Genomic DNA, 21,996 nt, shown 5'->3' on the forward strand with positions numbered 1-21,996 from the left:
TAGGCTGCTTTCCCCATGTAAGCATGAAATGTGGCGAGGCTGGAGTACCTCAGCTGAAGATTGCGGGCTGCGACCATGATCAACACGAGAGTGTCAACGATGTGGCAAGCTGGCACGGCAGGCAAGTCAAGGCAATGGCGTTCGCGATGATGATTGCCTAGCAGTCTAACTCGTGGCATCTTGATCGAAACTGGCACAGCGGTTGGCGCATCGAGGTGCGCATCATCACGGATGCTGTTGTCCCCGCAACAGGGTGCCCCGCGCCATCGAGCCAGGCGATTGATGACGATGAGCATGGTAAAGAGCCAGGCCCTGTACTCGGAAGGGCTCAGGTGAGTGGTGCTGTCCCGTCAAGGTCCTGAGCAGCGAGGGATCAGCGGCGCAAAGTGACAGCGGCCAATGGGTGTTGACAGGCAGGGGACGAAATGAGCTCTGGCTAGGCCGTGGCTCAGCTGACACAGCGTCTCGGGGGCCATCAGTCAGCGGAGAGCTCACGGTCATCATACCAGAGGCTGAGGAAGATTGAAGAAGGGCGAGTAGCAGCGGAAAATGACGAATTAGAGTCGCAAGAGGCTTGCGTAAAACTACGGCGGCTTCTCTCTTCCCACGACGTGCTGGTGTGGGATTTGCTGCTTGCCTAACACATCGCGGGGCCTGGACGTCGTCGTCATAAGGAACACGATCCAACAAGAGAGCGAGAAGGGGCATTACCGCGTGGTAATGTAGGGTTTGGCGGCGAAGGTGAGGGATAGATTAGGCCAATGATCTCATGGTTCGACAGTGAGTGATCGCGGGATCGAAGGTGCGGAACGTTGGATGCGACTTTGGTTGCCGTAGGAAATGCTCCGCGGCATCGTCGGTCATGTCTGCTTTGTCGATTTTGTGTCTGTTTGGATGGTTCAGCCACATTTGGGTAGCATCGCCTGTATGAAGTGCCACCCAAATGATTCCCAGTTCAGGTGCCTCGCGAGCTCCAGGGGTTACAAAATAGGCACTAGTATGGGGAGCTAGAGAATTGATGGCCGAATAGGGACGGACCTGGCTCCGAGGTGATTCGTCACGGGTTAATAGCTGACCAAAGCTGAAGTATGTAATACCCAAGGCGTCGCCGTTGGTGGTTTGCGACGGAGTCGTCTCTATCCCTTCATTGGCCGATGACTGACTCGCTCCTTGCCTACCTGTCCGTATGTTTGTTGTTTTGCCTGGGCAGAAAGTTGGCAACCAAGGCCGCGGGATTCCGGTTCCTGAGCAGAGGTGATTATCGAGATCGTTCCATGATCTCTGTACCGCCGAAGGAATAGCCGGCGATGGTACAAAGGAGAACGCCGCCTTTTCCGCCGTATCCCTTAGAACTTGTAAGCGAAACCTGTGCGGTGGATGCTAGTCGTCCACCAAAGAAGCCTCAGCCTCAGTCCAGGCGGCCTCGGGACTGGACAAGGCAAGCAGAGCAAGGCACTGGGTCACAGCCAGGCGAGGCTCCGGTGGGTTGGAAGAAGATAGGCATCATGGCGGGTGCCTGGCAACGATGTGTTGATTGAAGTGCATGCACTCTCCCGTCCACCCGTCGTGCGGTCCGCCTGGTGCCATGCCCTCTCCGTTGGTTCTCTGCAGCGCGTTGAGGGGCGACCGACCACATTGCGGCTCAACAATTGAAAAACGAGTGATGCTAAGAGCAAATCGGCAGAAACGATCGATCCCGTTATCATTAGCTTCATGCTTGAGGGAGTCGATCCCAAACCCTGAGGTGAGGGAATGTTCAGGTACAATCAAGGTACTCCCGGCCAGGTGTGCGGAGTTTGCGCGTGTAGAGTAGCAAGCGTGATGCGAGGCGTTTGTAATCGGAGAGCTCTCGGTCAGGTAAGGTAGACACAGGTAGGTTCCTCGGCAGGTATTCAGCCACGGGCACTCCTACTGTCCGCTGAACCGCGTAGCAGTCTCCCAGTATGCCTGCTGCGGGGGAAAAGAAGAGAGAGGGGCGATGCGCGTGGAGGAACCAAGTGAAGGGCACCTGGAGACTGCAGCCGTAAGCAGGGCGAGCGACAATAGTGGAACGAGAGAAACAAGTATCGGTGACTTGGCCTGTCGGTAGTGCGGTTGCAAAGCCACGTCGGTTTACGAGGTGAAAATTGGAACCGGGACCTGATGTTCCCTGGCCGAGAACCTATGAGAAGCCACTGAGTGGATCTGAGTGGAGACGGAGATTATCTTTTTAGCCACTCGCGTGTGTCCCTGACGGCACTGGGAGGCTGGGGCATGGATGGGATGGGGCTCTTGATTTTCTTGCACAGCCACCGCGGGGGCTGAAAGGCCCTTGCTTTCGGGCTCCATTCTCTCAGGTTTCCTTCCCTTCCATTTCTCTCCCTCTCCCTCGTCATCCAGCCTGGTCCCCGGAACCCGACTCCGTCGCATTCACAATTCCAATACCTTACTCTGTACACTACCTTATGGACCGACGACCATTCAGCGTGGAACCTCGCTCTTCGGCATGTCACACTTGTTATGACGACTAGAGCTGAGAGCAAGAGTGAGGCATGTTTTTATTTTCCTTGACCCGATATTGATTCCATCACTCCGTAGTGTGGCGCTCAACAAGCCGCAAGTATCGAGATAGTTCAAATATGCATTCACAGGGCGTGGCGTAATTCAGAAAATGCCAAGACGGAGTTAGGGAGGGGACGAGTGAGAAACAGTGTGTGTATGTGCGCGCGCGCATGGGTGTGGCTTGAGATGTATGTCCGCCGCCTGAGAGAAGTTGAGGTGGGTGGGCAATGTATCGAGTACACCGTTCCTCGATATTCAGCTACAAAGTATTCCATACTTTGGTCAACTCCGACGGGTACCATGACGGTGGTACGGGGAGGTAGGTACCCATCGCCATGCTACGTAAAGATATCCGGGGGGAGGCACACGCGAGATACCTAGGAAAAGGGAAGGGACTTGGTTGTTGGGCTTCTGGGATAACGGCGTGACTGCCTTCCCCAAACTCAGGTAAGTAGTTAGATGCAAGCAGCAGCATTGGCGACAACAACTACACCAGTCGGGATGGATCATGTTCAGAGTTCCAGTTCCCTCCTCCCGTCGTCCTGTCAGTTGTCCTCCAACACTGCCGCGCTGCCGCAACCGAGAACGAACCGCCTTTCCGTGCGCCTGCGGGCAGCGAGCGGCCTGCCTGACCTTCCATGTCCTGGTTGGTCACCTTAGGCAGGAGGAGAGAGGCATGTAAGTAGGTAGGTACCTACCTACCTCGTCTCACGAAAGCTTACCTAAGCTCGGCAGGCAGGCAGGTACGGAGTACGGATACCTCTGTCGTTCCTCACCTCAGGTGGTAAGGAAGGAAAGTAGCGTGTGCGGCCGCCCCAGTGTGTGTCCGTACCTCCCGCACCCGCCGCCCGCCGTCTGTTGTGGCAGAAACCGCAAGCCCCAACTCGCCCTCATTCGCAGACGCCGTCACACCTCTCTCACTCAACTTTCTGACCATTTGCCTTACTCTATCTTGCTGCACCCGCCCTCCACCCTTCCCTTTTCCTCCAGCTTCTGCCACACTTGGAATTCAGTTCTCTTTTCCCTCTTCTTCAACATCGCTACCGCCAGCCAGATTTCCACCCCGCCACTGGTTTGCGCGCGTAACAAATTCAATTTCCAACGAAATACTCGCCATCGAGACCGGCTTGCGTTAGCCATTATTCAATCCCGCCCAAATCGGTTCCGCCACATTCCACCGCGACTCGTCCGCTCGTCCCGTCAAATTCGGGGTCGTCCACGAACAAGAACCGCCACGTGTGGCTGAACGATTCGAAGCTCCCATGACTTGTCGTTGACCATCAACAACCTCGACGACGCGGTCGCATCGGAGCTTTCTTTTCCAATTCAAACCCTCCAATTAATCGCTTGATGCTTTCGCCCGCTCATGGCCTCGGATAACGGTCCCATTGCGACCGAAGCCCCCCTCCTGGCAGCGACGACGCCGGTCGCATCAGACACTTTTGCGTTTGGGGGAGATCCTGCTCGCACCAAATCGCTCAAGAGGGCGCGCGAGTCTACTCCTACTTCGCCCACGTCTGTTGTCGACCCTATCGTCGAAGGCGCCGTTCCTCCTATCCCTCCCTCTATCGACTATCCCTCCCCCACGAAGTCCGCTCGTTTCGGCTTGGCATCGTCAAGACGCTCACCGACACCATTGACAGCCGCCGCGGCGCTCGAAGCTCTCGAAGAGGAACGCAAACGCGAACAGCGCCTAAATCCACCCGCCTCAAGCGACAACCCAGGCCACTCGGTGCTTTCCGTACTGGCCGGTAGTGTTGCCGCCATGAGTCGACCCGATGAAGCACCCCAAGCTCCAACGGCTGCCATGGAGGTCACCACCAAGGCGCCCGAACCGGTGTCAATCCCCCAAGTTAGCAATGCGCCCGCAGAACCTGCCGAGATCAGCCCACAAAGCGCAGTGAGCGCAGCTAGTATTGCAGGCGCTTTAGTGACGGCCAGTCCAGGCCCAATGGAAGTTGATCCCAAGTTGAGCGAACAATCTCAACAGCCACAGCATCAGCCTCAGCCGCCGCACCCGGCCCCGGTTCACGATGAGAAGAACACGCCCGGATCACTTTCATATCCGGGTTCGCTCCAAGCCGCCGCCATGATGCCCGCTCCACCGGCGCGCGGCATGAGCTTTCCTATGCCGTCGCCCGGCCACGATTCTCCGACTCAATCCGGCAAGAAGCACAAGTGCCCGTTTTGCGAGACGGAGTTTACGCGTCACCACAACCTCAAGAGCCATCTGCTCACTCACAGCCAGGAAAAGCCGTATATATGTCAGGAGTGTAACATGCGCTTCCGACGCCTCCACGATTTGAAGCGTCATAGCAAATTGCACACGGGCGAGAAACCCCACATATGTCCGAAGTGCGATCGGAAGTTTGCCCGGGGCGACGCACTCGCTCGGCACAGCAAGGGTGCGGGTGGTTGTGCGGGCCGCCGCTCCAGTATGGGCAGTTTCGACCAGACCGATGACTTGGACGGGCCGAGTATGCATGATGGCGATGATTCAATGGCCGGCATAGTGTATGCCAACGAAGAAGACTTAACGGAAGAGGAGAGGCGCCTGAGCCTGCCAAGCATCAAGGCACAGCATATCGCAGGTGGACCGGGTAGCATCGATGGATATAGCGCTCATTCGCGTACATACCCACCAGCAGGTCCACGACCCGGGACCGGCGGGCTCTATCCGCCCAATGTTGACCGTGGTACAGCAACCTCGACCACGTCCCCAAGCATGCCTAACAGCATTGCTGGTGCTCACACGCCGAATACGAGCGTGTCTTCTGTGCCCGTAAGTGGCGCTTCTGTCTACTCACAAAGTGGCATGACGGAGAGCCCGAAGCCATTGAGCCCCGGGCATGATACAAACAACATTGCGAGACAACGATCGCCAAGTCTGACGCAACAGTTCCAGCAGCACCAATATGGCCGCAGGCCTTCTGACAGGAACACTTCACCAGGTGAGTTGTGCCTTTTGAGATTTGCGCCTGTAATTTGATCACACGCTGATACTATTCTCCAGCCTTCGTTGCTCCGGCATCACAGGCCGGCGCGGCTCCTGCCGGAGCCGCCCATGCTCGTGGTTCCAGCGGAACGCAGCCAGGAAGTGGGGCTGAGAATGGCGGCAACATGTTCGCCACGGACCCGGGTGTCTGGGCGTACATCCAGAGCCTCGAAGACAAGGTAAAACAGCTGTCGGATAAGGTCACGGCTTTTGAAAAGGCAGAGAGCGCGAAGCAGGCGCAGATTGGACTTCTCACGAGCGAAGTCACGGGTCTCAAGAAACAGCTGGAGGCCCGTGGTGATGAAGCGACGGAAGTCAAAGTATAATGCAGCACACGCAGGTACAAACGACGGCATGTTCTTCAGCCGTCGGCGCAACCTATCACCTATGTAACAACGACGAAATGTTTCTGGTGGGGAGCGGGCAAGAGGATACCTCATGCAGCGGCAGCAGGAGGACAAATTGGCGTTTTTCACTCATTGTCGGCGTCTTGATTTCTCATCTCTCGTTTATCACACCCATGTTTCTGCCTCTCTGACCCATCAGTTAGCAGGACGACCCGTTTCGTCCCGGGGGAAGGCGTTTTATTCAGGGCACTGGTAGATGTGCACGGTGGACCTCGATATGAAAAAAAGTTTTGAGTTGGTCCGTCGTTGGACCATGGGACCAGTCTATGGCCATGTCCCAGGATTTTCCGCGACGGATTTTTCCTTCTTCATTCTGGTAGTTTTTCACACTGAGGATCCTGATATCGGCTTTTCCCTCTCATGTATTATAGCGGTCGTTGCAGAAAGTCTAGCCTCGAGGCTCTAGGTCTTCCTTGAGGAGACAGAATATCGGAATTTCAATGCCTTTTAGACATCAGGGCCATCGAATCTTTGAATTCTATTTCATTTCACCCTTGGGAGCCGTTTCTGGTCACGGTGCTCAACTTGCTCTGTCCCAGACAAACGACAATAATCAATCTCGATCCCTCCTCAGACTGTAGCATCACCTGCTATGCGACAAGTCGTTGCAACTTGCAAGGGCCTACATGCAAGGGATACTCGACTCACGATGGGGTTTCAACGTGACACGGAAGACAACCTGGGTGGACACACACATTGCCGCTTCCCTCTTTGGCTCAGATATATGCAGGTATGTAGGTTACTCATGAGATGAGAGGTGATGATAATTCATGCCAAGAAGCCGAATCGAGCCAAGCGAAAGGCACAGAAAGAGCCGTGTGCCTCGCTGCGAATGTAAGTGAAGGTGAACTTGTAAGCTCCAAGTCGAGAGAGGGAGGGATGCAGAGTTTTGTTGCTCTTTGACCATCTTGAAAACAGCGCGCAAAGCCTTTCTCGCCAAGCATACCGCAGAGACACCATTAGAAAAAAAGGAAGATACAAACGGATACCCAAGGGATATCCATCAGCTGTGAAGGGGTGGGAAAGGGAGAGGGGAAAAGAGACAACCGCTTCCCTCCCCCGCCCTGGATCGTGATAATCAAAAGAAGTGTAGAGCCTAACCCCTCTTCTTGAGCATCCTAAGAGTGGAAGAGGTTGCATACGACCAGGCATGGGTTCTTGTTCAAACAATCCCGTCGACACGGTACGCACTTGCGCTGGGCTCAACGGTTGCGCCATGGCGGTAGCCATTTCTGCACAATCAACATCCAACGCCGGCTTGCTGCCGCCGCCGACCAAGTGTTGCCGGTAGTCGCTGGAATGCTCGCCCCTCCGTAACAAAATTTGTCAACAATGGCCCAGCTGGTGGTCAAATAGTGAGACAATTTAGGTAGCCTGTTCGGGACGCTTTGGTGACCGACCGACCATCTACGCTATGCCCACGTCGTGTTTGCTATGCAACACGAGTCGTGTTGCGCCTGGATCGCAGTCGAGCTTGCCAGACGGAAAGGGCGCAAAAGCTTGCATCAGGAAGAATCGAGACGACTGCGATATGCGATTGATGGTGCCGTGCCTCGACAGCTCCCGTCAATCAAGAGGTATAACTTCAACGAAAAGATAAGTTGATTAATTCAAGTGCCGCCATTAGCCATTCCTGTGCCTGACTATCAATCGTCCCCCCTGTTTCTGACCAATGTCTCTGGTCAAAACAACGGCGGTCCCGTCCCGTGAGGCTCTAGAAGCCGTGAAGGCGTGGGCCAGAGCTAAGAGCAGCACTTGACCGTGGGATTGATAACCAAACCAACGTCAAGTCTGGAATGCATCGTCAGATAGCGTGTTTTTGTAACACATGTGTAAATCAGGCGTATGAGTCTCGTGGGTGAGTTGGCGTTGTTTTGATCAAAGTCGCGTCGTTCTGCTGGCATGGAACGTACGCCCGCCAGGAATCTCTCGTTCTGGAAGCAGGCGCCATGACAGATTTCTTTGATGTTGCGGACGAGGGCCTCGGTGATGTTCAAAATCACGAATTCCACAGTACGAGGTTTGGTGGGTGTAATTTTCCAGTGACGCGAGTTCGACCACCAATTGGGTGACTTTCACTTGAGTATATCGTACTATTCCGGCGTGAAGTGGGGGACTATTAATCGAACAAGATTATCGTCGATGCCGACCACTTACGCAAGCCCCAGGTAAGGTACGAATAAGTATAACCCACGGCACTCTCGAGCCGATGAGGGGGAGGGTCTTTCGTGCAGCAGCCAGCAGGGCTCGTGACATGACTCTCCTCGTAAAAGGCCTTTGGGTTTGGGTCCTTGAGAGAAGGGCCTCTCCCTGCACCTCTCGTGAAGACCGATAAATCGTACAGGCCTGGACCCAGAAGGCTGTCGATGTTTCAACGTTTCAGGTGGGAAGATGGTGGCTGCGCAGCCATTGCTTTTCGCTCTAGCGCAGATCGATCGTAACTTCCGAAATTGTGGTGTGGATTTGTGGACGTCATGGCCGAAATGAGACGAAGCAAATGGCACGGCCCAGCAGGTAAATGTTCATGGCCTGTAGGAATATCTGTACGTAGTACGAATACCTCGTAGGTGGTGTGAGTGGCCAGAGGCATGACGCCTTTGAAGGGTCGTGATTGAGCGAGCACGCGCTGTATCCGTACCTAGGTAGGTAGGTACGATCGAAGCTTGGTTGGATCTCCATGTTTTTGTTGTCCCTTCGTCTTGGCAACCGCAGTAGTTGCAAGTGATGGATATTTGAAGGTAGTGTCGGGCCAAGTACGAGCGTTCGTCGTTACTAATTGGCGACCGGTGGATAATGGACGATGTGCAACGCTATTGAAGCCATTGGCGTGGATCGCGACCAGTTAGCTCTTTGTCGTTGATCTTTCGGCCCATGGTTTTGTTGTTGAGAAAGTAGTTAGGTACGGTCTTCTTGGGAACCTGGGGAGGAGATGAGCCACAGCCCGACGAGAAGCCGAAATTTCTCGATTCCCCTTTCGTTTGTTCTAGCGGAAGCCTGTAAGATGAATGGCATCTGGCACTTTGGCCGTCGTGGTTGTGAATAAGATTTGGTTGCTAGAGAGATTTGCCAAATCCTCACAAAGAAGCCCACGTAGCACCGGTGGCGGGGGCTAACTGAGCTACTGTATCGCGCATTTCAGGCGGAATTCTGTAGCGAAGCTTCGTATACATTAGCCTTTGGTAGACCGATGACATATTCCTCATGAGCCATCTTGAACTGAAGGTTGGCTTTTCCCGCTCAGGATAGCTATGCATCAGCCGGTCAAGGATTCTCCAGATTTCAGTTGACATGGACATGTACTCCGTACGTGCGCAAGAAGGGTTCATCGTGAATCTGTTCTCGACCCTTGGCCAGTGGCGCTTGCTGGACTCCAGACTTCAAAGCTCTTCCTACTCCTTGAGTGCGTATCTGTACCGGAAATCCAATAGACAATAGGGGTAACTGGGGTTGCAATAACCTCCGTCACCCGCCACCCGTGATCCATCTCTACGGCGATTGTCAATAGTAACCGTGTAACGTCGCTTACAGCCGAATCTCGTATGAGCGCTTGATGTCAATCGTAGTAGCGCACGGTGGCTGCAGCACGGTGCCAAGGACAGCCGAAATCAACAATGAATGGTTGGAGACTGGCTTTTGGGGTCTGGAGAAGACCCAAACAATAGGGGGGAGGACCATGGTTCAATGGGAAAAGGCTAGTTACTGGTGCCAGATGTTATCCCATTCCCACTTCAGCGAATTGAGATGTGAGGTGACGACGACGACAGCCAAGGGCGACGACAACGATAGCGACGAATCGATAAAAACAAATGAGACCAATTGACCAGGCTGGCGAGTGGAAATAACGTCGTCGACACTTTCGGGAAAGGCGCTTGACAGACGGTTAATTGCCTCGCAGTGTCGAAATTGAGCAAAGCTGCCAAAAGCCAGCCCATGGTTAGTGGGGGCAGGGATTGGTTTACCTATGCATGGTTCTTTAATTGTGCCAAGGCAATCTGATTCGACTGGGTGAGGGCCAGAGTCGTCGACAAAGACCAAGAGGGAAAATCGAGCCGTCAATTGACACGGCGACAGGCTGGCTGTGTTGTATCAGGGGACAGGGTTCTGACTGGGATTGTATGCGTAGTGTCTTTGTACTCCGTAGGAATAATCCGTTCAACTGTCGCATGCAATGGCAGCGGTGATCGTCATTCGGCTGACCGGGCTTGTCGAGTTGGAGCTGGGGTGACGACGAATATTTCCGCAGCGCTACAACATCTTTGTCCGGGGATGATATGATCCATTCGTCCAATTGTGCAGCGAGAATACGGATACAGAGGCGGACTCTGGAAGAAAAAGGGGGGAGAGGAAAATGCGGACAAGGCGGTGGCTTGACACGCAACGGCTATGGTTGGCGGTGATGGCTTGTTTCGCCAGTTGGTTTGTCTCGCATTAGATCCCGTCGGGTCGTATATGTGCGCTGCGGTTGTTTCCTACAGGTACCGTCGTCAATTTGGTTTCTGACGTTGCTTTTTATTTTCTGCCCAGAAGCATAGGATGGACGCCCGATGGGACGAACTGGTTTTGCCTGAGGCGAGCAGAAAAAGAATGATACAGATAAAGAAATGATGGGACGACAGCTGTGTGGAAGACGAAAGTCGATGCCGCGGCGGGAGCGTCAAGCAGTGTGACCGGGACGTCCCTGAAAGTGCCTCGTGGGAGAGTGCCACAGCTGGGTTGATTTTTGGTATGTGTTTTTGGGCGCTGCGCCAGGATGAAGGCACAAAGTACAAGTGCATCCATGAAGATGTGCCGTTCTTCTTGGACAAGTTGGCCCATGGATGATGAAAATGGCAAATGAAGGCAATATGCTTCCCATGCCTTGGACCCGGATTTCCGACCATTACCAGCTGCTTTCTGGGTCTTTTGGCCAGGAAGGAACCCAAGAAGGAGGAAGGGGGCCACGCCTGTTGGCTGCAGGCGCCTTCCACTTTCCTCGTACGACACAATGCAGACATGCCAAAAAGAGGGGGATTTGCGCCTTCTGGGTCCGCTATGCGCATGTGCATGTGTCCCCAGGCTTCGCATGCAGCACCTTGTGGTCCTCCCTCTCTGTGTTCCTCCAGAGTCCACTCAAGTCGGTCGTGGGCTCGTGGCTGGGAAGGAACTATGGGATCCCGCGGGCAGGTGAGAAGCAGCGAGTTCAAGATGGAAGGAGCAATCAGCCAAGCACCCAATGGAAGTACGGTATCCGTACCTGGCCTTTCTGTGTACGGAGTAATAACAGCAATTGAACGCGAAGCGAGAGCGCAGGTCAAGGCCCAGGTCCAGGTCCAGGTCCAGGTCCAGGTACAGGTACAGGTCAGGGCCCGGTCTGGGTGCTTGTGAATGTCAACGTAAAAATAAATGGATCCAACGAACCACTAATTCTAATTTGCCGCTAGTCCAATCCAGGCAGATAACCCCCTTTCCTTCCCCTTCTGGGGCAGATGCACCGCTTTGCTGCGAGGTACGGCGGGTGCCCTCGTAAGCGTGTGTCTGTACCTGCAGCCCGCGGGCGGGATCGTCTGGTCTTGTTTCTGATAATAGTGCCTGGGGGGTGGTCTTGGATAGGCTTGGGGGGGCCCTGGGTATGGTCTTGGAGGCCCGGGTACGGCTTTGTACCTGGCGTACCTGCCGCGCCTGGTCTTCCTAATTTCCCAAGGGATCCACGACATGGCCTCTTTACCCTGTTTTCCTCCACTTCACCCTCTCTTTCTCCCTCTTCTCAGTTTCTCCTGGTCATCGAGCTCTTCATTCTCGTTCACCGCGTTGATTCCCAACTAGAGAGTTCGCTCTCACTTACACTCTTTTGAATCCGAATCAGCCAACACTCGTTATCCTGTAATCACCTAGTACGATTTTCTCCGTTTCGATCACTATCAACACCGACAAGGCACGCCATACATCGAAACGATTCTCGATTCTGACTGCACTACTCGCGAGAAAAGGGTGAGTGAGTGGTTGTGACGGGGGAAAACGCCTCCCAATTAGGGGTCTACACGAAAGCGATTCGGGGCAAAACGCGCAACACAGTATCGCAAGAGGAAATACCACCACCTTGCGCGCGGCATTGAAAGCGATGAACAAAGCACCAACTGCATCGTTGATGTTGTAGTTGTTGTTTTTGCCATTTTCAAGCTCATTCATTGTCTGCTGATACAGCGTCTCACCGCCCCCCTATGAAGCGCCTTTTGTGTACCCTCCAACGCAATTGAGGTTCAAGTTGCGCTAACACGTACTCTAGAATATCAACATCAATCGACAATATGAGGTCCATCGTTAACCTCGCCATTGCGGCATCCCTCGCCGCCGGTGTTGTTGCTCAACCCCACAACCACCGTCACCGCCACGTCAAGAGGGATACCGCTCTCGACCAGCGCGACGTTGTCGTCGTGTACGAGTCCGGCCCGACTGTGGTCGCCTACGAATTGGGAGGAAAGCCTATTAGTGAAGAGGAGGCCAAGAAGGGCATCGCCGATGGCCTGTTCGTTGTCGTCGGCGAGACCACCCCCTCCTCGACCCCTCTGCCGTCGGCCTCGACCTCCAAGGCCCCCGTGGCTTCCACTTCTAAGGACGCCCAGTTCTTCGAGGCCAAGGTTGCGAAGTCTTCCACCTCGTCCACCCCGACGCCTACCCCGACCCCGACTCCTACCCCCACCCCGACCCCGACGCCTTCCTCCACCTCTACTCAGGCGCCCGCTTCCACCAAGGCCTCGAGCGGAGGCTCCAGCAGCTCCGGAGGCAAGGGCCTGACCGCCGAGTTTCCCAGCGGCACCATTCCTTGCTCCCAGTTCCCCTCCGACTACGGCGCCGTTGCCGTCGGCTATCTCGGCACCAACGGCTGGACTGGCATCCAGAGAACCCCCAACTACAGCGTCGGTGACGCCGCTATCTCATTCATCGAGACTGCCGTTGCCTCTGACGGCGGCTGCTCCAAGAACTCCTTCTGTTCCTACTCTTGCCCCGTTGGCTACCAGAAGACCCAATGGCCCACCGCTCAGGGCTCGACCAAGCAGTCTATTGGTGGACTTTACTGCAACGCCGATGGCTACCTCGAGCTATCCCGCCCTACCAAGAAGACCCTCTGCGAACAGGGAGCCGGCGGCGTTTTCATCCAGAACGACCTCGACGACATCTCCTGCGTCTGCCGTACCGACTACCCCGGTACCGAGTCCATGGTCATCGCCACTGTTCCCCAGCCTGGCCAGCAATTGGCTCTCACCAACCCCGCCTCCGCCGACTACTACGTCTGGAACGACAGCCCTACCACCGCCCAGTACTACGTCAACAAGCTCGGCTACGGTGTCGAGGATGCCTGCGTCTGGAAGAGCTCCAAGGACCCTCTTGGAGCTGGTAACTGGGCTCCCGTTAACATTGGTGTTGGCAAGAGCACCGATGGCAACACCTACATCTCCATCTTCAACAACGCACCAACATCGACTGCCCAGCTTGATTTCAACATTGAAATCACGGGTGCTAACAGCAAGTGTGCGCTTGTTGGCGGCTCCTACACCGGAGGTGGCACTGGCTGTACTGTAAGTTTACCTACTTTGGCGCATGGACATCGTCCCTTGACTAACACGCAATTCCCAGACGGCCATTTCCGGCAGCGCAAAGGCCATCATCAGATTCTACAAGTGAAGAGCCCATGACCAGCAGTTACCTGGCGTGGATGTTTTTGCTTTTGTTTCTCGTGAATACCTCTAGAGTATCGACGGATCGGCACGACACGTCCGCTTACGATCTTTGATGGCCTTTTTCTAATTTGTGTGCATAATTTTCATGCTGTGGAGACGTTTGGAGAGGAAAAGTTGGAGCGATGGATAGAGGACGAGTTCAACAGCCTGAGGGCGCAACTGGAACTACCCAGGAATCACGACAAGCCGAGACAGACATCTCCTTTCTATCGGCGAATTCGGCCCATGTCAACTCGAGCCACGATCTGCGACGATGCCTTACGATTACCTTTATGAGGTGTTTTCTTTCGCGGTTGGGTGCCGACGTTTTGCCGCAAAAACAGACTACAACAGGAAATAGTTAGTAGGGGGTTAGAGATGGTGGATACTCGACTCGGGTAGTTTGCATAAGAATGGACGGGAAGATTTGGAGAAGGGCAGAGTTTGAACGGCAGCCCTCGCCGGCACATTGTCACCATGACGCATCGTTTTCTTTGTCTATCGCTGTTTGCCTTGCTACCGTGCCTGTATTGTTTTCGCGGGTGGTCTCATGACGAGCGTAGCCCGCGGGCGTTGGGGGTACCCTTATAGCCGCTTCGTGTATTGCCGACGCAACGTTAGTTTTTAATTTTACTGCTCACGACTACTCTACCTTGCGCTCGCCAACCAAGGTTGGTCCAGCATCCGTAAAAGACAAAGTCATCGGGATAGATCACGGCGAAGTTGGGCCTCGGGGGTCCAGGGGCAGACGTCGGCAGACGTGCAGCCTCACATCCGCCGCCGCCCTCTTCCCTGCCGTTCGGGCCGGAGGCCGTCAGATCGGGGGTGCCCTGACCGCATGCGGTGGGATAGCAGTCGTGGGCATATCGTCTCCGGGCCGTCACAGTGGTTGAAGCAGACAATCAGACGGGGGTTTTGAAGTCTTGATCAAGCCCACGTTGTGTACTGTGGTCCTGACTTGAAGCACATCGACGATGGTATCGCAGAACAATTGATTTATATTTGTACGATTGATGCACAATGGTGCAAGGCGATAATTTCTAATTTAATGTTGTAACCGGTCTTACCGCTGACTCTGGCACCGTTGCTGACTGGCTTCGATTGGGTTAGAGGGTGATGCGGAGATGGTGTCGACAGAGGTGGCTAAGTCGTTTTATTATGTAAATTGGCGCTGATCTGGGGGTTTCGGCGAATGTCATCTCCAACTACTACCTAGGTCAGTAACAAGAATCACAGAATAATGCATCAAGGACCAAGAGGATTTCCTTCCGATTCCATCTACGCCATTTTGTGAACGTTTTCTGTCCTCTCTTGCAACGGCATGCGTTGGCCGAAATTGTTTCTCAACGGGTCTCATAAACACCAGTTGCAATCAGCTTAAGCTTCAGGTGACAGCTCGCATACAAAATTGCCCATCAAATCTGACATGATCCATCGTGTGGGGTGGCTTCTTAAATCATTGACCCCATTCCGTCGCTCCCATTCCCCGAGCGGCCGGGCCCATACCGTTCGGCTCACGGCGGCAGATCGGGGACGGTATGTGGTGCCCACCGGAGAAGGAGGGCCACATGACGGTTCAATTCCTTCATCCGATTTCCATTCTCTCCTCCATGCATGCGGTCGTCTTTGGTGGAAACAGCGTAACAACGGCTGGGCAAGACTTGCAGACCGAGGCAGGTAGGAGGAGGCAAAGGGCCTTTTCTACGTTATTCTTTTACATATTGTCCACTCTGCCCCCGCCTCCCCTACCTTGCCGTGCTTGCCCATGATGCCTTGCTCCAAAAAACACTGGCTCTTTCCCTGTGAACCAAGCCCAACTGCATCCCATTCATCCGCGTGTTCTCTGCCTGTGTTCTTCCATTGGCAACCTCGAACCCCTCCTACCGCCCAATCGGCGCTTCCCCGCATCGCCACCTGATCACTTGTCTGTTGGAGATTTTCTCTACATTAACCTCGACACCCTTCCTACAATTCCTTCGAGCATAATTTAAATTTCCAAATATCCTTACCTTGTCGATTTCTCTTACTCATTGTCTCGTCTTTACAATATTCTCCTATACTGTCCTAGTTCCAATTTCCGGTGAACGACTGCGAGAGTGCTGCCGTCCCTTCCATAGCTCTGGGGTTGTCGTCAATCCATCATTGTACGGTGTGCCCCGCGATTCCGGTTGAATGGGGGGGAAACACCAAAGACTGACTACCTACACTACACTACGTCAGAAATTTCTGCAGGACATGCAGCAAAGCCTTGGTTCTCGATCCGACAGATAAAGAGCCTTATCTCGACTGAAAAATCTGAAAAATTCCGCCCTGCAGTGGTATCTTGTTCTATCCTACCTTGCCTTACCCCATTCGATCGAGTCTCGCCAACCTCTCTGCCTATCGACGGATTGTCATTGGCGAACCAGAGCTCGCTGGGCTAGCTATCTCAAGCTCGGCTCCACCTCTTAACCTCAGCTCGACTTCCTCCTCGAACCTATTTCTCGGTGGCTGTTTTCTTTAACAGTTGCTTGTTGAATATTTTATTGGCCACTGGCTCTCGTTCTCAAATTACTCGCTGGCAACTCACTCAAGAAGAAACATCGACCAACTGATCAGCCACCATGTCTTTGAGCCGTGTGGCCTCGGTGGAAACGTTCCAATTCCTGCCCCAAGCCCAGGGATCGAGACGCGGCAGCGATGCTTCAAGTATAAGGGCGGGACGTCTCACGTTCAACCCTCTTCCCGACGAATGGGACCCTGCAGCGAGCAAGCCTGATACCGTGCTGGCCGTTGGCGCTTTTGAAGTTCCGCAATGGAAAAGAATTCGTACGTCGCTCGTCTTACCAATAGGCCCGTCACCTGCCGTCAAATAAGTGCCCGGCGCCATGATACCATGTACTGTCACACGGAAACATGTACTGACCATTTGCCGTAGTTCAAGTCACCATCGCCGTAATCTACTGCCTCTTTGCAGCGGGTATCGCCTTTGGTTTTGCGGCATTGAAGCCGGTGCTCAAACGAGAGGGTGCTTACAGCGACGTCTGTTCCACCGACGAGACCAAATCAACTCCCGACGATACGTGTGTTGAGATTCATCTCAATCTCATGTTTACCGTGGCAGCGGTCGGTACCAATATCGCGGCTTTGCCTGTTGGCGCCCTACTTGACCACGCCGGTCCGCGCGTCTGTGGACTCGTCGGAAGTGTGTTCTTGATCATTGGTTCAATTCTGATGGCTTATGCCAAGACACTTCCCTTTGACGGTTTTCTGATTGGATACCTCTGCCTTGCTTTGGGTGGTCCATTCACTTACATCTCGTCCTTCCAACTGTCCAATGCGTTCCCAAAGCACTCGGGCTTCATTCTCGCACTCATGACTGGTGCTTTTGACGCCTCTAGCGCCTTGTTCCTGGTCTACCGCCTAATCTTCCAAGCATCCGAGGGTACCTTTGGTCATGAGAAGTTTTTCAAGGTGTACTTGATCGTTCCGGTCTTCATTGTTGTCGTTCAATTCGCGTTGATGCCTAAGCAGTCATACAAGACAGTGGGAGAACTGGTCGAGTTGCAAGAGGAGACCGCGGCCGCGAACGAATCCGACCCGGACCCGTACGACGACCAGATTGACGAGAACACGGCTCTTCTGCGCGAGGAGCGCCGACACCGCGAGTCTGTCGTGGCCGATGTGGAGCAGTTGCTGGGTACTCAGAAGGTAGACAAGCAGATTCGCCAGGAGAACAAGAACGAGATTTCGGGCGTCTGGGGCGTGATGCATAACCGCTCGGCCCTGCGTCAGATCGCTTCGCCGTGGTTCATCCTCATCTGCCTCTTCACCGTCATCCAGATGCTCCGCATCAACTACTTTGTCGCCACCATCCGGGCGCAGTATGAAGTCATCTTTGGTGATGTGGGCAAGGCCATCGAGATCAACAACTTCTTCGACGTCGCCCTGCCCGTGGGCGGCATCCTCTCCATTCCCTTTATTGGCGTCCTCCTTGACCACACCAGCACCGTCACCGTCCTGACCGCGCTCGTCACCATCGCCACCACCATTGGCGTGCTGGGCGTCCTCGACAACATGGGCGCCGCCTACATCCAGGTCTGCCTCTTTGTGCTCTACCGCCCCTTTTACTACACCGCCGTGTCCGATTACAGCGCGAAGGTATTTGGCTTTGAGACGTTTGGCACCGTGTACGGCACCATCATCTGCCTGTCGGGCCTCTTCAACTTTTTGCAGTCCGGGCTGGACGTCCTGTTCCACCAGACGTTTGGCGGTGATCCCGTTCCCGTCAACGTCATTCTGCTCTCGGCCGGCCTCGCCGTCGGTATTGCGCTGGTCGGATACGTGGCGCTGAAAGCGAGAGGGTTGAAGCGTAAGATGCTGGAGCAGGAGGCCGAGGCTTCTGTTCAACTCCACAACTAAGGGCTGTTCGAGAGAGAGAGAGAGAGAGAGAGAGAGGCTTTCCCTGGAATTTACTTTGGCTTTCTGACATGGCATTCTCGCGTTGGTTGTTTGCTTCTGTTTCATGGCCTGCATGGAGTTGCGGAATCTTTTCGTCCTTTGATCTGTATGAAATATCGTTACCCGCATGTACATGTTCTACTGGATATAAGCTATAAGTACAAGAATTGAAGTCATGTCCATAGTCATCACGATTCGGTGTGTCCCTCGATGAACATCTCTCACACGAAACCTCCCTCTTTTACTCCTCATCATCCCCCTCATCAACAGTAGGCGTCTCAAACCTACCCCCCGTAAGCCCTAGCCCGCAGAACTGGCCCCACCCATCAACCTGCTCGCTCGCGTGCTTCAGCACCTCGCTGAACCCCTCGTTGCCATTCTTGTTGACGCAAAAGTAGTTGTAATCAACCTGGCTGATGGAGTCGTCGTCCCGCACGCTCGTCGGGTACTCGATCTGGAAAACGGGCTTACCCGCCGCGATGTACGGCTGGAAATCCGCGCAAAACGGCTCAACCTCGTCCGACGTCCTCGTCCCTAGACACGTCTCGAGCACCGCGAAATCCGCCACGGACGCAAGCTGCGGCGCAATCGTCGGCGCATTCTTCTGCCCCAGCAGCAGCTTCCTTCCAGAGCCGGCCGTGGTGTCGAGCGTGTGCGCGTGGGCCGCCAGCGCGGAGATGTACGTTGCATAATCGGACGGTTGGAGGTTGAAACCCGTCGGGTCGTCGCCGTCTTCGGCCCAGGCGTCGATGTTGTCCGGGTCGACGGCGTCGCAGCCGATGGAGGCGGCGCGTTCGAGGCGGGCCTTCATGAGGGCCACGACGCGGGCGTCTTTGATGTTGAGGTAGCGCTCGTCTGTGTAGGGCGGGTTCAGGGGCGAGCCGATGACGGCGGAGGGGAAGGCGTCGAGGTCTTCGTCCCAGTCTTGGAGGGCGCCGCCGTTGAAGTAGCACATGACAATCTTTCCCGCCGACTTTTTGTGGTGTGTGTTGGTTAGCATGTCTGCGTGGTGACTCGTACTGAGTCTAAGGTAGGTAGGTAGGCACGCCGTCTCACCTTGAGAGTGGGAATGATGTTGGGGTAGTCGACGGCGTGCTGCAGGTCAATGTCCCAGACGTCGGCGTTGGCGGAGACGATGTCTGCCGTGCTCCCAGCCAAGATGGGGTGGTGGAGGACGATCTGGAAGCTGATGCCGGGCTTCCACTTGCTGTAGTCCACGGCGCGGGGAAGCAGCGGCGCGGCGAGGGCGAGGATGCCGGCCGGGGCTCCGGCAAGGAGTGCGAGTTGTCGTGACGAGACCATTTTTGTGTTGCCCGATGGGAGGAACTCGAGGGTCGGACTTGGAGTTCTTGATTTGACGCGTTCCTACGGGTAGCAGACACTCTCTCTGTCTTCCAAAGGAAGGAAGTGCAGAGGTTGTTATATACATTTCAAATCTGACTTATATCAGGATCCGGGGGTGTGAATCCCAGTACGAAGCGGGAACAATATCGATATAAAGTGGCCCCCACCCCTCCCTCCAGGCAGCTAGTTGAAAGGATGCAGGGCCAAGGGAGCGTGCCATCGACGAGCGAAAACGTCGGTACGAATCACCCAAATACAGCAAAGGACGACGGGCTCTGCGTCAATTAAGCATCAGTGCGGAAGCCGATTGGCGCGATCCTGGGCTCCTCGCATACTGAAAGGGCGAAGAAGACAGACACTTCTTGGCCCTGATCTACACCTGTTCAGGGATCCCATATGTTAGCGCAGTGAATTAACAGGGTAGTTAGGTCACATACCCCATCTACCTACACAAGGTACTAATTCTATTTTCTTTACCCGTTTTCTATAACTAAACTCAGAAGTAGTACTTTAAAAATAAAAGCTAATATCCCTACTTAATACTAATATCCTATACCTTCCCGCTTATTAAATTACTATAAATTTTATAATTATAGCCTTAATTATAGCCTTAATTACGGGCCTAATTATATTACTTTTACCTACTTTTACTTTATTAATTATACCTATTTTTACTTTATTAATTATACTTATTTCTACTTCGTTAATTCTATTACTTTTGCTACCTATTTTTACTTTATTAATTATATTTTTAATAACTATTACTACTCATAGGCTAGCTATAAGTAATATTATTTTACTCTCTATACTTATAAAATTATATATAAAAGAGCTTATAAAAAATTAAAAAATTAAGATCCGCGCCTTTTATAAGTACTTTAATTAAATATATAAGTAAATTATAAAAGTTATATTATATATATATTACTAAGTTTAAATAGCTTATATAAAATCTTAGCTACTTATACTATAGAAAAATAAGTACTATAAACTAGTAATTCGTATATTATAAAAAGCTTATTTATAAAAATAGCTCTTATTTAACGATTTATATAGAAAGATCTTATAGCTAAACTTATTACTATTTCTATTTCTTAATCTCTTAGTTTATAAATAATATACTATTATAATTACCCTATAGTCCCTAAGCTACTACTAGGCTATTTAACTATACTAAATCTATCGGACTAAGGTTAATAAATAATAATAAATTAATTTTACTTAGATATACTTCTAATTATAACCGCGGCCCGAGGATTAAAAAAATATAATTTTTTTAAATAAAACTTAAGTAATTACGGACCCTATATAGAAATAATAAGTAATAATATATAATATAAAGGACCTAGCCTCTTTTACTCTTATATAAACAAAATTATATAGCTAAATATTTTAAGGGGTTTTTACTAATAGAATTAAGGGCCCAGGTTTTATTTAAAAAAAGGAATAGAGAGGAATTAATATACGAAGTACTTTTTCTAAATATTATTAATAATTATTACCTTTTTCTAAGAGTACTATTTAAGCCTATTTTAATACAATAATACCCTAGTTTATAAGGCTAAATAGACCCGTTTTATTTTAAAAATACTTAGAATACTAATATTACGTTAATTAATATATATTCCCAACCTTAACTTAATAAAGAATATATAGTTCTAAATAAAAAATTAAGTAGAATTATACTACGATTTATAATTACTTAAGCCTAAGTAATTACGAGCTACTATTTAAGTAGTATAAAAAGTAATACTTAAAGAGTAGTTAAAGTAACTAGTATATTTAATACCTCATTAACTATAGCTCGTAATTAAGCAAAATAATAAAAGTATTAGGTACTAATTCTAATAAGTAATTTATTACTAATTAAAAGTATATTTATTTTATAGAATTTATTCTGATTTAAGTAAAGTCCGTCTCCATAAGTACCGTACTAATATATAGGATCCCTAAATAGGTATAAATGCTGACCGGTGGCTATAATATTGGCCCAGATGGGGGTGTAAGACTATATAGATGGCCCCATGGGTTCGAGGGTGACATCGTCCCGTATTTCACTTTTTTTCCAGTCGTCTGATGTTGAGGTAAGGTAAATTCGATCCCATTTCTTTCCTCGACGGTAATCTGAGGAAGTGTTTTCCGGCCAAACTTACACGCAAACGCGCAAAGCAGAAGGACGCAACAACTTCAATCCCAATAACACCTGCTCTTCCCTGATGAAGAGACAAACCAGCTCCGTCATCCCCCCTCCCCTCCCGCCTTCTCTCTCTACTTGCTTTCCCAAAGGAACGCTCCGTCGGTGAAGTCGTTGCATAATTGAGAATCTTGAAATGGGGATTAAGCTTAAGGGTGCTCATCACGCTGCTGCTCCCCATTGGACAATTGCTCAATGTGCCCGGCTTGAATCTAGCCAAGTTTGGACGCAGCAGCCGAGATACGTCCTCATCCGAGGCCCCGCTATCTAGGCAGCCGAATAATGTCGAATGAGAGCCGGGCGGGTTGCTGAGGTTGGTTCCATTATTCTATATTGCAACGCACGGCTGGCAACCACAATATCAGGTTTGCCCTGATCATT

General features: G+C 52.2%; 6 protein-coding genes across 6 annotated transcripts; 5 read left to right on the forward strand and 1 right to left on the reverse strand.

Moving 5' to 3' along the window:
- Window positions 1-23: 23 nt before the first annotated feature.
- CTAM01_04655 (uncharacterized protein) lies at window positions 24-641 on the forward strand (the record flags this gene model as incomplete). The annotated part of the gene is made up of 3 exons (XM_060520685.1): window positions 24-139; window positions 200-332; window positions 480-641. 3 exons carry the CDS (start codon window positions 24-26, stop codon window positions 639-641), a joined length of 411 nt encoding a protein of 136 aa, XP_060384639.1.
- A 3,266-nt stretch (window positions 642-3,907) lies between these two features.
- CTAM01_04656 (uncharacterized protein) lies at window positions 3,908-5,862 on the forward strand (the record flags this gene model as incomplete). The annotated part of the gene is made up of 2 exons (XM_060520686.1): window positions 3,908-5,492; window positions 5,555-5,862. 2 exons carry the CDS (start codon window positions 3,908-3,910, stop codon window positions 5,860-5,862), a joined length of 1,893 nt encoding a protein of 630 aa, XP_060384640.1.
- A 4,914-nt stretch (window positions 5,863-10,776) lies between these two features.
- CTAM01_04657 (uncharacterized protein) lies at window positions 10,777-11,307 on the forward strand (the record flags this gene model as incomplete). Its single annotated transcript, XM_060520687.1, has 1 exon — window positions 10,777-11,307. The coding sequence occupies one exon, from the start codon at window positions 10,777-10,779 to the stop codon at window positions 11,305-11,307; it is 531 nt and encodes a 176-aa protein (XP_060384641.1).
- Window positions 11,308-12,227: 920 nt separating this feature from the next.
- CTAM01_04658 (beta-glucosidase) lies at window positions 12,228-13,602 on the forward strand (the record flags this gene model as incomplete). Its single annotated transcript, XM_060520688.1, has 2 exons — window positions 12,228-13,496; window positions 13,555-13,602. 2 exons carry the CDS (start codon window positions 12,228-12,230, stop codon window positions 13,600-13,602), a joined length of 1,317 nt encoding a protein of 438 aa, XP_060384642.1.
- Window positions 13,603-16,240: 2,638 nt separating this feature from the next.
- CTAM01_04659 (major facilitator superfamily transporter) lies at window positions 16,241-18,038 on the forward strand (the record flags this gene model as incomplete). Its single annotated transcript, XM_060520689.1, has 2 exons — window positions 16,241-16,445; window positions 16,555-18,038. The coding sequence occupies 2 exons, from the start codon at window positions 16,241-16,243 to the stop codon at window positions 18,036-18,038; spliced, it is 1,689 nt and encodes a 562-aa protein (XP_060384643.1).
- A 280-nt stretch (window positions 18,039-18,318) lies between these two features.
- CTAM01_04660 (endo alpha-1,4 polygalactosaminidase precursor) lies at window positions 18,319-19,379 on the reverse strand (the record flags this gene model as incomplete). The annotated part of the gene is made up of 2 exons (XM_060520690.1): window positions 18,319-19,050; window positions 19,134-19,379. The coding sequence occupies 2 exons, from the start codon at window positions 19,377-19,379 to the stop codon at window positions 18,319-18,321; spliced, it is 978 nt and encodes a 325-aa protein (XP_060384644.1).
- Window positions 19,380-21,996: the final 2,617 nt, after the last annotated feature.

Source organism: Colletotrichum tamarilloi (genome assembly GCF_030869305.1).
Source record: "Colletotrichum tamarilloi strain Tom-12 chromosome Unknown Scaffold_11.1, whole genome shotgun sequence".
In the NCBI taxonomy this organism is placed as follows: Eukaryota; Fungi; Ascomycota; class Sordariomycetes; order Glomerellales; family Glomerellaceae; genus Colletotrichum; species Colletotrichum tamarilloi.